General features: G+C 40.8%; 1 protein-coding gene and 1 long non-coding RNA gene across 11 annotated transcripts in view; one reads left to right on the forward strand and one right to left on the reverse strand.

The window, feature by feature from the left end:
- Positions 1-3732: 3732 nt before the first annotated feature.
- robo1 (roundabout, axon guidance receptor, homolog 1) overlaps positions 3733-15902 on the reverse strand; it is a 198974-nt gene continuing 186804 nt past the window's right edge. For 8 of the 9 annotated variants that reach the window (XM_082503127.1, XM_082503129.1, XM_082503128.1 and 5 more), the window contains 10 exons: positions 14034-14420; positions 13195-13311; positions 11961-12105; positions 11471-11701; positions 10220-10713; positions 9946-10107; positions 7253-7345; positions 6842-7117; positions 6565-6758; positions 3733-4988 (listed from right to left, as the gene is read on the reverse strand). In XM_082503127.1, coding sequence (XP_082359253.1) covers positions 4974-4988; positions 6565-6758; positions 6842-7117; positions 7253-7345; positions 9946-10107; positions 10220-10713; positions 11471-11701; positions 11961-12105; positions 13195-13311; positions 14034-14420 — 2114 coding nt within the window. In that variant the 3' untranslated portion in view covers positions 3733-4973. The remainder of the gene's footprint in view (positions 4989-6564; positions 6759-6841; positions 7118-7252; positions 7346-9945; positions 10108-10219; positions 10714-11470; positions 11702-11960; positions 12106-13194; positions 13312-14033; positions 14421-15902) is intronic. The other variant, XM_082503135.1, reaches the window with a different exon arrangement.
- Positions 11568-15902, forward strand: part of LOC309687870 — a 72477-nt gene continuing 68142 nt past the window's right edge. For both annotated transcript variants that reach the window (XR_014270884.1, XR_014270885.1), the window contains exon 1: positions 11568-11655. This is a non-coding gene — a long non-coding RNA (uncharacterized lncRNA). The remainder of the gene's footprint in view (positions 11656-15902) is intronic.

Here is a 15902-nt window from a genome sequence, read left to right on the forward strand (position 1 = left end):
AATATACAACATAGAATTATTTCAGATGCACATATATGCACACAGGTTGAGTAACTGTAAGGACCAGACCAGAGACAGTTCACCCTCATTGTGCATATTCATGTCATTATGGGGTGAATAACCCTGGCTGCCCGGGTATCCACTTAAGATCTTTAATCACCTGCACTTCGTTGTGAGAACAGGACACACCTCTGCTCATTAAAATGATGGATGGAGGCATGAGGGGATGCTCTCTCCTGTTCCAAATTTGTTCTTATTTAGAAAGGTGCTTATTAAAGAACACCTGGGGGAATGAGGGGGGAAGGGATCTCCGAGAGCTGAGGTGGTGGAGGAGGTGGTTGAGGAGCGAATCACCTATTCTGAGGGTATAGCTGCAATTATATTGTTGCTAAGTAATACAGATATCTTTCACATTTTAATTTATGTGTAAATGTTAAATGCCAAACAAACTATGTTCTCTTATTTTTAAAGAAAAAAAGTACAATTTTATTTAAAAAAAAATTTAAAAATGCAAAAAGAAAAAAAAAATCAACATATTCATAAATGGTAAAAAAAAAAAAATTAAAATTACTTCAATAGTAGATGCAAAATCCTGCTTCTCAGCTAGAGGCATACGTCTCTTGATGGTACAGCATGTTGAGGTGGGCAGCACTACTCATTAGCTTGTAAAAACAGGACTTAATTCCAGTTCTTTGAGGTTCATGAGGGAGTACAAAGGGGAGGAATCATCTCTATTTCTTCATCACTGCTGTTTGAATAAGCCAGTCAGACAGTGCTTGACATTAAAGACTCCCATAGGCCAGGTTATTGCCTCTTTGAGAACAAGCAGTAGGCAGGTTAGATGTAATAAACTGGAACAAATGTATTTCCGTCTCCAATTAGGATAAGTCGCTGTCTAGAGTCCCTCTGTGGTGCCAGTGTCATTTCCTGATTCTTTTTATGGATATTTTGTTTTGTTACATCAGCAGCCACCCATCACCGAGTGAGTGACGAAAAGGGGTGAGTACTGTATTCACTCTCTTATGTAACCTCATTGAATTCTCCTTACACCTAATTGGCAGCAATCTAGGCCTGTCAAATTGAATATAATCCCTTCGCTGTTGGTTTTAGCTTCCCTCTATGGTTCCAAATGCCTTTACTGAATGACATGGCATGCTGATATTGTGAGTAATGGAGAACACTAATGGAATTGGCATTAGGTAATACATTTGAATAGCTACAGTACAGAACAGAAATGGCTATTTAGCGACTGAGCCAAGAATATTGATAGTTCCCTCCTTGATGGTGTTGTTGAAGTACATTGTATACTTTTGGTTGAGGTCAGCTCATATTAGTTCTCATTAAAAGTGTTTAATGTAGCTGATGCAATTACACTTGGGTCATTATGATCAATTACATTTATGGTAAATATATCATTAAAATAAATGTGTGCCTTTTATGAATCATTTATTACACCAGCAGAAATAGTTTTGTATACTTCGCACACATTATTGATTAGTCAGAAATGGGAAATTAATAGAAATCCTGTTTATGTTTTTGAAAAGTGCTAAAAACGAATTGAACATCTCATTGCTTATGTTGTGCAATACTCTAGAAAATGCTCTGGAAATCCTGACAACGTTTTGGGGGGTTGGCAGTGGGGGGTGTCAGCTATATGCAACTGAGAGATCAAAGTGGAAAGTGGATCACATTTTGCACATTATTTTAGTTTCTTATTTTGAAAAGTTAAAATGTGGTGTTGGCTGTATTTAGCAGCCTGGGAGTTATCCAGTATTTAGTAATGCAAAAATAATATAAATGATTAAAAGCTGCATATTGTCAACATGCTTTACTCTGTTTATAAGTCTGTGGTATTAGAGTTGCACAACATGTCCTCAAAATTCTGTTCCGATATTTGGAAAAATGTTGGCTCATGTTCCTGATGATGCAGTGAAAAAAAATTGTTTATCTGCATTTATAAGTTATTTTATCTTTTAGTTTTAAGTAAAACCGTAAAGAAACCCTTTAGTTTAACAGTCACTAAAGTAACTTAACCTTTCTAACTTGTCAGGAGCTGCACAATATTGTCACATTATAAGACTGAAAAGTATTTTCCATCTAGGATCTAGTCAAGAAGGGTTGCCTCATTGTTTTGTGCACTATAGGAACAATATTGCGATATGATGCAAAAACTTGCAAATGACTCCAAATGATTTGATGTAGCACAGACCTGTTACAGTATAAAAGGCTAAAACTGCCATTTAGATATTTGACCCAATAGTGACAAAATGCTTGCTGCAGACGTGCAGAGAGTATCACAGTTTTTCAGTTCTTACTGCCAGCAGCAGCTCCTTTTGTGCCGTGATGAAAGATGTGTGCGCAGGTGGGCAGCTTATAAAAACTTGGTTCTGTGTTCCCTTAACGGTGATGTGTGTTGGTACACAATACTGTTTCTTAGTGTGTTTCTTACTTGCAGACAAGAAAATGGAGGCAGCTTCTTAGTAGTGATGTGCAGATCGATACTGAAATATAGATTCCTCCGATACCAGTCATTTATGTTCTAGAATCGATTCTCATAATAAAATGTAGATATTTTAGTAATTTAGGGTAGATTTGTAGTTTATCATTAACAGGAACACAGTGGAAAGAAACTATATCATTCAGATTGTCTACATTGGAAGGAACTACTTCCTCTTCCGCCTTTCATAATCATATGCGACTGTATAAATGTGTCGCTGCCCCGAGTGCGCACTCACAACAATGACTGATCGTAAATGGAGTCATGTGCGGACGTATTTTACCTCCACAAACAGCCGAGTCGTGGTTTGCGATACAGGTGGCAAGACAGTGAGGTGTTGTGGCAACACCACTAACCTCGTCAAATACCTCAGTAAATCATATCACAGAATATGACGAGCTTATGTTGAGGCGAACTGAAGAGGAGGAGAGGGACGGGTGCTGCTAGGGCGAGACAGACGTCTCTCACGGAGTCCTTTAGTACCGCAGGCAGGAAACGTGTTCAAATAGCACACAGCTTCAGTTTTTGAATTTCTATATGATAATTCTGCATTGTCAAGCGATAAGAACAAGTAGTCTAATGTCCTGTTATCATTATGAAGCTATACAATAGCAATACAATAAATAAAATAATTTTTTGTACAAAGTATCTGTATCGGATCAATATCGTCGATACCACCCTGAATTTTACTTGGTATCGGATCGGAAAGGAAATCAGTGGAATCGCACATCACTACTTCTTAGGAAAAGAAAACAGGGCAATACATAGGTTGTTGTTTTTTTTTTTGTTTTTTTTTTTTCCCCCCCCCATTCTTATGCTGAGGGGGCATAATTGCACATAATTGAGTCTATGGTGCGATCATCTGTGTCATTATGACATTGTCTTTTTTTTTTTCTCCCTGCCTTGTAACGGTTTCGATATGAGTTGTACAAACTTTAACTTTGTTTGGGGTTTTTCCAAAAACACCAAACTAGGAGGCCTGGGAAAGCCTCAGGATCCCTGCAGGAGTTGGAAAGTGTTCCTGGGAATAAATTCTGGATAAGCGGTAGAAATCTGATGGCTGGAAAGATTCTTCAGTAGGAGTGGGGTTGTGCCAAAAACACCAAAGGAAAATGGATGTTGAGTCATAGAATAACAAATTGTTGGTCTTAACCTTTTTGTGGATTTGAGCTTTTAAAAAAAAAAGGATATAGGCTTATCCTTTCAGAAAATACTGACAAATGACCAAAGGAACATTTATAATTTGAACTTTTTTTTTATTCATCTTTTTTTAAAGTTCTTTTTACTTTTTTGCTTTACGAAACAAATGTTTGCAGATGTCCTATGAATAAACAACAGCACCCTTTCTCCTTAAAACAGGGCTCAATCAGCCCTTTAGTATCAAGAAAAGAGACTCTTCTTGTCCAATTACAACCTCTCCAGATTCCCAAAGTGACATTTTTCCTGTATTTGACATTCATTTAAGTGCATTCGGAGTCAGCATTACCATTTCAATTAATGTGCAATAGCTGAGTTTATGGTCAATGTGAAAAGGTATTTACATTGCAGCTATGACTCACATTAACTGTTGTTGTCATCACTTGTGTCAGAACTGGAGAGGAAGACAATCACAACATAAGGAGTCTCCTTTCAAGCACAGCCTTTGTAAACGGCAATCTTTACCTACAACATCATCATCATCATCATCATCATCATCATCATCAGGATTAACTAGACTCTTTTGTCATACCTGTTTTCCTCCAGTAAGACAAAAAGGTTAATAGATAGAATGGTTTAAAATAAAGTTTAGTGATTGTGCTTTTAAAACCAAAGTAAAACAAACAACAAACATTGATGACAACACAAAACATAACAGTGCATTATAAAAAAAAAAAAAAGGAAAAATCCCAAAGTGGCACTTTCTTGGGGAAGCTAAATAATATAGCAATTTACAACATGGATGGAATTGATAAAATAATTATATTTACTGGCATAATAAAATTAGAATTTGCAAAAAATAAAACAAGGAAGACAATTTTGAGGTACCACAATGGGTAAAACAAGAAGACATCATGTATACATGTATATTTACAGACAGTCCACCTCTCTCTGCTTGCAGCTAATTTATTACAGTAACATCTCACTGTATGGGCTTTCCAAAGTTCTTTTCAAGGCAAGCTGAGTCATGTCAATATCTGGAGTAAGAGTTCACTCCATATTGCATTGGAATTATACATAAATATACTACTGTGTATTTTGTTTTGAATGCACCATTTTATTCTTCACTCTTTCGTTTTTTTCAATGGACATATAAAATGATAAGTTAGAAAAAAAACAACATTGGTCTGTTTTCCAGATGTAAAGAAACACTACTGATGTACAGTATGAGGGCAGCCAACATGATGGTGAAATACTAAGATATTTAAAACTGTAAGAGAAACAATGGTGCTCCATTCTTGGACAAAAAATCAGAACAGTCTGTCCTTTTCCTCCTCCTTCAGCTTTCTACCATCTGGGAAAAACAAAAACATTTTGGTTAGCACAAAGGTCAGCCAATATTGACTCACTGTAGATCTGTATCTGTGTATCCCATTGTTGGAGGACAATTTAAACAAAAGTATTTTATATACGAAATTATTGGCTGCAAAGGATTTTGATTCTTTGCAATCAATACCTTATTAAAGTCATAGACATCACCAAAAGCCGTTTTGTTCAGCCAGGCCATCACTGGCCATGTAACATTTTCTGTAAATTCTGTGAATCTCGGGCAGCTCGACTTGGGGGAAGTGTTTCCAGCTGCACGTCCTTTACCTGGAGTCGAGTGTTTTAACTGATGCATGAAACGATACATTTTTAGACATAAGTTGTAACGGCCGCCGTTTTCTTTGTGAGTATTTATTACACGGCGTGCTGCGGGGAAAAGCCTGTTCTAACGTTTGACTCCAAGGTTTATTTTTTTAGCACCTGGTGGCTCTTTTTTACTTCTCATCCGTTAATAATCTGCTCTTTCACGTGATTCAGTTTATTTTGAAAAGTCTCAACAGGATCTTGAGCTTTATTGTGAAAGGTTTATGTGGAACTTAAACAAGCGGACACACGATGCTGTTACTGTCGTTGTTGCTAATGACAACGCATAAAAACAGGCGCTTGTCCGTCCATAATGTGGTTATATTAAATATAAGAGAAAGAGATTTGGACTGTGAAGTGTTGTCTGTTGGCTGAACCTGAGCTGAGAGTATATCCCTGTACAGAATGAATCCATCTACTTCTATCAGCAGTCGCATCATAAATAAACGCTAGCGACCCAGTTTCATTGGCGGCTGTACGTACCCATTTTTGCTGTGTTTTTGATCAGGAACTGTTGCAATCCTACTAATTACTTTCCTTTTCACGCCATTCTGGTACAAGATAATTTTGGTTTTATTTTTGTTTTCTTTTTTTCTTTTTGTCCAGAAGAACTGTGCTCTTTTATGTGATATGTCTACCTCCTTAAGACTAGCTAACTATTGCATAGGGTTTTTCCTAACCAAGGAAAGAATTTTGTGGTCATTCACTTCAGGTGTTTTCATTGGTCTTTCAGGCCTTTTGGTATTGCTGAGCTGCCTAGTGCATTCCTTGTTTTTAACAAATATGGATTTGGGCCATTACTATAATTTTTGCTTTCTCTCTGATAGGTTTATTTTGGCTTTTAGCCAGTAGTGTCTTTCCCTCTTTTGCATGATGATCTTTTTTTCCTCATGTTAAGACTTCCAGTTATTGAGACTTAACCTGCCTACTACACTATTTGTCAGTCAGTTGTCCAATTCCTTTTCAGCCTCTGAAAATTGCCAAACAACTAATGCAATATGTTTGGTAAAAATACCTTGATTTAAAATATAGAGCCGTTGAAATAAAGTTGGCTCTATACAGTCTGATGGTGTAGAGAGCCAAAAATGACAAAGATTGTGTCATTGTCCAAAAACTGTATTCAATCTCTTGCCAAAATTAACAGATGCAAACATGGGACATTGTCTTTGACATTACTCAAGTAGAATGCAGATGCCCATCAAGTATATTTCAGAGAAGTAGAATCTAAGACTACCCTTTACCTCTATCTCTTCATCTCCTGGTTGGAAGGCTCTGGAGGTGTTGAGGCCCATATCTGGAGGGTTCCTTCGCCCTCCTTCTCCTCTCCGCCGGCCCCCTGAGCCCCGGGAGGACATGGAGCTAGAGGAGCTTGGGTCTCGGGGGCTGTTGACTGTAGGGAACTGTGGTCGGCTATACGGCATAATGTCTTCTGAACCTATAAACAGGGAACAATAGTTAAGAATCAAGGTGCTACCCATCGGACTGAAGAATTCCTTTATGCTGTAACTATTGTAGTACCTGCATGCTGGCGTGCTTTGTTGGTAGTGCTACTCTCATGTTTATTCCCTTTCCCTCCGTGAGCAGTCTTTTGTCTATCCTGAGCATCTTTGCGTTCAGATGAGCTGGTTCTGGGGTCCGAGTCCTCTCGGGCTCGATATCCCCCTGTTCCTCCTCTCTTGTCTCGACCTTCACCGGCTTTGGGGGAAATCACTCCCCGGCCCTCCAGAGCTACCTTGGAAGGGTGTGTAGGGGACTTGAGCACTGCTGGAGGGGGGATGGGTGGAGGTGGGAGATCTGAAAAATAAACACAGGAAGCAAAAGCACATTAAAAACAAAATAAAACCCCACAAGAGTTTAGAAAATTGCAACAGACTGGAGAACAAGATCTGTGTACTTATGAAACTTTAGTGTGTATCATCTGTCACTCACTTGTCTCACACCTGCAAGGTGATGCACAAACACAGCTGTGATGTGTGTACATACACCCAGAGCTGCAGACATAGCCATGCTGAACGGAAACTCCTCCAAACAGACAGTAAACAGAACAGATGACATTAGAGAGGCTGAATCTGCCAGAGAGTTATGAGATTTGAGCAAGAGAGGAGGGGAGTGTGACGGTCAGCAGCTGCCTCTCTGGCCTATTCGACTTCTTCTGTCGATGAATCAATGCTGCTTGTCCTTGAGCCATTATTCATATGAGACCAGCCAGTGAGCCGCCTGGCCTCTCACACATCACACGGCTATCTAAACAAAACGCAGAGCAAAAGCCTTGTCTGCTTGCGATCAATGGCATTTCATCTTCTAATCAGCTACCAACCTGGAGGATGGTTTTGTTGGCAGCCAGACCCATAATCCACATTGGATTAGAACGTTATTAAACATAGTGAGCGTCAGCTCTTACACTTAAGATCTCAGTGGCTACCTCACAGACTTTAAGACAAAACTGGATTAGAAGAATCAAAGATTTTTATTCTTTTTTTTTTTAAACACAACAAGCTAATGGGGCTGGTAATGTCTTTGCTGTGTTGTTTTAGCAGTATAGTGAAGCTTCAATACACTTTCCTGATTATCCTCCACTCCCCTTGAATACAAAAGGGATGGTCAATATCATATAGCAGAGAGGCGTCTGCAGTTTTTTAATATCTGTCTTGCCTCCTGAGTTCTGCCTCAGTCAGAGTCCGATCAATGCCACAGTCTTTGAGCTATAGCTTGCTACAACGGAGGAGCTGAGCGCCTTTTAGATTTACGAGGAAATATCGGCGAGAACAGAGCTCAGATCTGAAACTGTCTCAGAGCTTGCCAAGGAGGATTAATCTGAGGGTCTGGTGGTTAATTAGGCAGGCAAGGCTGAAGCATATCGGAAGAGAAAGGAAAGGGTTAAGTTCGGTGAGGAAGCAGACAAAGGCATCAGAGTCAAACATAATATGAATCATGGAGAGAATATAACTTCACATCAACTGTGCAAACAAAAGAAATGACTAGGTCAAAAAAGGATAAGTAGTAGGGAAGTGAGGCTGCTGAGGTGCAGGGGTAGAGGTGTTGATTTTTTTTTTCTGGTTAGCAGTCTTAACCTAAAGAAATTAGGACACCTCAGGGATATATAAACAAATGACAGATATGTGTTTGCCTCTGTAAATGTAATTTGTGCCTAGAAAACAGGGTTTGTGTTTCCTTTCTTTTAAATTTCATTAAATCTTTTTTACCTATCACCTCAGAAGCAGTATTCCAAACCACAGACAGGGTCTGTAGGGTGGGAGGGTGGGTGGTTGGGGGCAGGGGAGGCAATAAACTCTAAATGAAAAACAATCCATTCAGATCAAATGTAATCAGCAGGAGGACTGATAGGCAGACAGAACTGCAGAGCTGTCAGTACGCCCCCTCCTTGCTCAAACAAAGACGGAGCAGAGCAGGAAAGGAGAGGAGAGTGGAGTGGGATGGAGAGATCACGCCAATGGGAGGGGCAGCGGATGGGGAGGAAGCCAGGATATAAGGATGATGGGTTTTTTTTTTGGGGGGGGGGGGGGGTTCTGCAGTGATATAGCTGGTCTGGCTCCCAGTGAGCTGGATATTAAATCTCCCTGTCAAGTGCTTCCAACACTCAAGGACACCTGACACTAAGAGGAGAGCCAGCTCTGGGACAGCACATACTGTACACACAGGAGTGACAATGTGCACATTCTCAAATACAGATAAATAATAATAATTAAAAAAAAAAAGATCTTTCCACAAGATCAAAGCAGAAAGGAAGTGGGGAAAAACAGGTTGGTAGGCTTCTGAGTTTTAAATGATGGTGCTATAAAATGTTAATTGCTCTGTCCCTTAACAAGGTTAAAGCTTTTCCTTCTCTGTGCAGCTGTTCCAGTATTTAGCCTCTTTTTAGTTTATGTTCCACCCCTACTGAGCTAGGTGATGCTTCAGTATGAGCCACAGCACCTTGATCCATTTCATTAGTGGCTAGAGTAGAGAGACATCCTAGTGTCAGCATCTCCAAGCTGGGCAGAGCCCCCGTGAGACAACCCCCCTCAATTTCTTCCCACCATGGCCCTGGCCTCCAGCCCACCACTCGCCCGATCTGTTCAGCCCTGCCACAGATTAGGAGTGAAGCCACGTATGCATGCGCATAAACACATGAGAGAAGATGATTAAAATTCTGGCTTACAGCACACCCATACTCAGTCATTTACAGACACTCTGTCACAGATAACTGCACTTCTCCCTTCCATATCTTTACAGGAAATATAGGAGCAGCATTGATACAAACTGACCATCTGTGTACTTGTGGGATACAGCTAAACTGCTGCCACTTGTCTGTGTAAATAATGATAAGTGATAAAGAGACTGTGTGTGACCGGATGGAGATGATAAACATTTAATTTTCTTGATAATTGATCATTTTTAGATGCTGCATAACACACACACACACACACCATAGGCTTTAAACAAAAAAAGACCTGAAAGAAATATTCGTTAAAACAAGACTTGTAATTCTGGATGACTATTACTTGAACCTGAAATGTTTTTACTTAATTGTCAGAAAGGATTTTTACTATTTTATCTTAGTAATCTACAATATCAAATGAGCCTGTTTTAAATATAACTAGATGTAATTAAAAGATGTGTACCTTCATTGAAAACTTCACGTCTCTGGTTTGCTGGATGACCTACTGGATGTTGTTTCTGCTTTTTAGGAGGCCTCCTGTGTACAGCGGCCATACTCATGTTACTGTCTGTAGACACCGGGCTGCCAGGACGGTGACTTGATGGGTTTATTTGGTATTTTCGTGCTGACAAAAGAAACAGAACAATAGTTTTTTTCCCCTCTTTTTCTTGGACAGCAAGAGAATAAAATTATTGCAATAAAATTAAATTATTTCCTATAAAAGTGGTCTACTTTACCCGACGCTCCCCCAACTTCTTGGCCCTGTGAATTAGGGTACTTTGCCACCCTGAGGCCTGAATACTCTGCAGCTGCAGCAACCGCTTGAGCAAAGTCGGCGTCTGTGAAGAAGGATCCATCTGATGAGCTGACTGCACTGGATCTCCCCGAAGAGACATTATCCTCTTCGGAAGCTGACCCCCATCCGTTGATCATGGAGCCAGTCACTGAGCTCTCCAGGTCCCCCATGCTGGATGCAGGCGTCTGTTCTAGCCCTCGTAGCAGCAACCTCCGTGGATGCATCTGGGGATGGTGAGGGTTTGTGTGGGGGTGGGTGTGGTGGTAGTGCATCTTAGCCACCTCTGCATCTGTCTCATCGCCGTCCTCCTCTTCCTCCAGTATGTCCTCCTCCTCCATACCATCCGTGTCCAAGGCTAACGGGGTGTTGATATACCCATATGTGTGTGAAGGAGACATGGGCCTGGGAGGGGGTGGGGGGCTCACAGCATGGCGCCTATAAAAAATGAGAAGAAACTCATAAACTGTAGAGTTTTTTGCATCATTAAATCATAGTTACCCAGTTATGGAAAAAACAACCTAATCGTCCCATGTTTTAGCCAATTGACTACAAATGAGGTGCTTTACTGTTGATGATGCTGATGATCTTCTGATGTCACATTAGAAGTTAAGTTTTGATCACCCCAATGATGTGAATTTGCTAATTTATTTTAAAATGGCTTCTCTGTGGAAGATGAACTTCAAATTCATTATGGCATCCCCCCCCCTTCAGGCACAATAACAGGGATGAGTTTTCCAAAACAGTTCTATCTCACAGCTGGATTTCTGCACAATTATAATCATTGACAAAAATACATTTGACTAAATTTACGCTGATGTGCTACCTATTTGAAACACATTTAAAAAAACAAAACAAAAAAACCCCTAAATGTTCTACTGCTTGAATCCCCGTACTATACTGAAATGAACTGCAACAAATGACTCCCTAGAAGGTAAGAAATCAGTCTAAAACCTAAGATATGCTTTTGAAAAATGGCCAACGGTGCACACAATATACAGACGATATACATGGAGTTTAATGGGCTCAATCAGGAAAACAGCCATGAATTTCAAATGCAAAGTAAATCATGTTTCTTTATGAGGCTTTAGAGAATAGATACATTTCTTGAGGATTTTTTTTTTCTTTTCAGCAGCTGAGTGCTCTTATTCTGCTACTTTATTCTTGCAGACAGCTTGACATCATGCTGCTGTACCTGCGTTCATGGCTGTCTGGGGCATCCTGGAGCATCGGCTGCATCTCCTCCTGGGGTGAGGGGGTGAGAGTGGCTGTGGACTGGTGACTGTAAGACACGGCAGCAGGGGAAGAAGCTGCCCCACGGATGGGAGGAGTGGGCCCCCTCTCCATCTCTTCTTCCTCCTCCAGCTCATCAGGCTGCAGGTACATGTGAGAGGGGGGCATGGGGCACTGCATGTCTGGATCACAGCTGCCCGCAGAGAGAAACAAGCCTCATTACCTTCATATCACTCAGCAAAAACATGAATGTTTTTTTTTTTTTATTGAAGCCAGAAAACATCCTCTAAATATTCATGTCAGCCTTCTATCAGAGTCTGACATGAACCTAGCACTAATGGACAGAAAATGCTCGGGGCAATTGTTTGGAATGAATGTGGAGAAAAGGCAGCCACAATGAACTAGTATTTAAATATACTGTCAGATCAGATGACCATTTAGACATGTCCCACCTTTCTTCCATCGGTAGAGAGTATTCCTCTGTGTTCCGAGTTGGGGGTGGGTTTGCAGGAGGAGGGGGCAGAAGGTCAGCCCAATTCATTGTGCTTTGTTTGGGTACTTTGGGGGTGCGCACTCCCTTCTTTTGACCCTGACTCCCTGTTCACAAAAGGGAAAACGATCATTCACAGGACCGCTACAGATACACATACTCTCTGTCTCTAAAAATCACATCAATTATTAATGCTGGAGAAATCACAAGGTAACAAAGATACTGACAGCAGAGACAATTGACATTAATAAGGCTGACTGACAAGAAAACGATAATTTTACATGTGAGAGTGAAAAGGCTAATGCAACTCTCCAATTTATGTAAGTATGCCCATACTGCTCAGAAATTAAATGAGGGGAAATACTATAAAACAGCTATTTCCCTGAAGGGGTATAACCCAGTATGAAGAGAAAAGGTAGAAGGAAAACAGCAGAAAAGGGTCCAATTAATAGAAAACTATTAAAATTGTGAACCAATGAGCTGTGATGTGCAGGCAGCACTAAAGGCTGCTCCTTAATGGCTTGAACTTCAAACGCAATATCAGAATGGATACATGGCATTAAGGTGGCAGTGTTGCATGCCGTCTGCAATGTGTTATCATTTGTCCTTGTCCAAAGACAGACATTGAGGCCATGATGAAATTAGGCTGCTCCATACTGGAATTAAAGTAAAGCCAATTAACGGAAGTAATGCAAAATAAGCAAGGACAAACACAGAAATAAAAAGTACAAAGCAGAATAACAAACACAAAATAATTTGAAGATGCATTTCCTTTTATCTAATTTGCTTTAAACATCCTTGGATGATGTTGCATAAAGAAAACAAAAAACAATGGAAACATGCTCTCATGCCTTTGTTTCAAAGTACTGTTGGCACTTGTGTTTTATTCACCATGTTTCCACACTGAAGGCTTTGCTTCAAGATGGGCTAACATGCAAATTAATCAAATTACAATTGAAAGCATATTTTATTAGTGGCTCAAAGTGATTTAAAGCCTTTGAGAAAACTGGGATTTTAAAATGGAGCTTGAGGGTATATGTGATTATAGAATTCATAGTAATAATTTAGCTGGAAAAATAATATTTTGCCTTTTTTTTTCTTCCTGCGAACATCGAATGAGAGTCTGTGTTGATTTGTATAACAGCCGACTGCCCGACCTGAAAAAACTCCTGTCCTTGATCCTCTAACCATCTTACCGGAGGTACTACTGCTGCCCCGGTCAGAGCTGTTGTAGGAGCCCCCAGTGTGGCTGTCATGAGTCTGGCTGTAGGGAATTGTGGCTGGCATAGGGCTGTCACCTCCTCTGTAGCGATCTGGTGGTGAGGATAGTGAAGGATATAGTTATTGCAGGGAGGCAGGCAAACAGGGACACCACAAAGACGACTACTTTGTACTAAACAAAGATCACCGCTTTACATTAGAAACGTTAAACAATATATGGAGTGAAATGAGATTACACCGAGAACTATGTATTTAGCTACACATGAGGCATGCAGGTCATGCTTTCATATTCATTCTCATGTGAGTATGTGAACACATGCAACAGCTGCACTGAAATCTTAAAACTATCACACCAGCTGTGGTTCCTTTCTGCAGGTACGACCAGGTGATGATAACTCAAAGATCTTTAAAGATGCTTTGAATGAAGCTATCTTTATCTTTCCTTTAGAAATCTGACACCAAGGATAAACTCTCACACCTGCTTTCGTTATAAAACAAGACACCCCAGATACCAAAAGATGATAGCAATTCAAGCCTGGCCCTCATTTAGCAGTAAAGATTCTACTTGATTGCGTGGAGAGGTTGCATGAATGCCATACAGACAGGCAGAAAGACAGTGATGGTGCTTTTGTTGAATGAAAAGGACTGAGACAGAGCCAAGGGATACATGAGCATGAAACTCTTCTACACGTATCCAGAGTGGGGCGAAACAGCCAGGAGAAGAGAGAAGTGAGAGGGAAAAATCGAGTGGAAGAAGATCATGGCTTGGAGTTGGCCTCTCTAAAGATGGCTGCTGGCTATTCCACACACTCACCCTTGTTCAGCTTGTTTTGCTCCATGATGTTGTACTGCAGCTGGGAGCTTATTTCCTGTTTCTGCTGCTGGACTGAGGGGGGCTTCCAGCAGTGTTTCTCATTCACCTCTCCTCCACCCACGAGTCCACCTCCACTCCCTCCAGTCACTCTGTCTGAGTTCATGTTGTTTCCCATAATGGAGGACTGGATGAGCTGAGTGGTGGCATAAGGTGTCGGCTGGCCCCCTGGACCTACAAAGCGGCCATCTTTAAGGTTTGGGCTGTTGAAGGTCTTCATCTCATTGATCTTGTTGGACAGGTCTACATCTCCATAGACTCCTGACTCAGGCACCATAAGGTTGGTCTGCTTGTTTTCCATCTGGTTGTTATAATTGGCGATACAGTCGGCTGAAGAACATGAGGAGGGCATTTAGTCAGTCTTTTCTACTGCTGATCAGCTTAGCAGCAGTATGCCAGTTTGGCAAAAGATTTCAAACAATAAGGCATCATTTCATCTACTGTCGAGCTGAAAAAATTAAGAAAAGCAACACATTTTTCATCTCAAGCTTTTTGAATGATCCCCACCTTCCAGAGAGACATTTCTACTTATGCTTTAAGTCTCAGTTTTGTTTGCAAAAATGACGATCTGCTCTAGGTGACTGACACAGGTTATGTTACCCCCTTCTCAGTTTCACCCATGACTCAGTGTAGGTGTCATCTGTGTTCTTTTTCTTCTGATGGTTGGGAGCGTCTTTGCTCATTGAGAGGGACGGAGACATGTCTGTATCAAAGACCTGGAATGAGGCGTGCAGTAAAAGCACAGCTTCACTGACAGATCCAATTTTCCCTGGCTCATAAAATATTCAAATCCTCCAGCAGATCTGAGAGCCAGCCTTGCGGTAAATACCAAGGACGGCCATAGGTGCGCGCAGCTCGTGCCACGTAACTCATGTTTCAGCTGCATGGAAAAGCTCAAACACTTCAAAAGGTTGATGTGTGAAAGCGCCCCTATGGCTGAGATAAAGGGACCTTAACTCGTATTTCTTTGCTCTGTCACCTAGTCAGTGATCCTCTTAATGTTCAGAATTTAGGTTTGGCACACACACAAAGCATGCGTCTGGCAAGCTCCTTAGTGTCATACAGCAGGGTGTCATGCGAGTGAGGGCTGCCTCTAGCCTGTTATTCCCTGTTAAACATCTCAGACCATGTTAAGGTAGAGTTAAACACTTCAACCTCAGAGGGGTGATTAGCACAAAGAAAAACTCAACTTGACTATAGTCTACAAAATGAATTATTAATCCTCACTGGAAAGGTTTGAAGTCAGGAGAAACTATTTAGTGGCTGGATGGATATTGGATTGAACAGCTGGACAGGAATTATGTGCTGCCCTTAAAGGCATAGTCCCAAAGTGCATAATTTAGAACATAAAGCATTTCATTGCAATCCAAGTTCCAGAGGATAGAGGTTTTTTGGTCATGGCTGTTAATTATTAATATTACGTCCTACATCATACTCTGTGTGTGTGTGTGTGTATGGTTTGGCAGCAATGCATAAGATTCTGAGGCCAAATATGCTTCCCTTTGTTGATAACTGTACTAGTGCTAAATAAACTAGAGGCCACCTGGTGGTGTTCTCTTTTTCCCCCCTCACCCTACTTATCTTATCTTTGCTCTGTATTTATGCCAATACATCTCACTGTAACATACACTTATTCTTCATCACTACTTTTTCCATCTGCATTTCCAGGTACACCCTTCTCCCTCTATCATTCTCTTTTTCTCTGCTTCTGGCCATCGTCTGCAGTCCAGCCTTGACCCCTTCGCCCGCTGCACATTTCTTAAATAACTGAGCACTTAGGGGAAATTACATTACCGGGTATAACAACTGTAT

The sequence above is a fragment of the Aulonocara stuartgranti genome, assembly GCF_965226115.1.
Source record: "Aulonocara stuartgranti genome assembly, chromosome: 14".
NCBI classification, from domain to species: Eukaryota; Metazoa; Chordata; class Actinopteri; order Cichliformes; family Cichlidae; genus Aulonocara; species Aulonocara stuartgranti.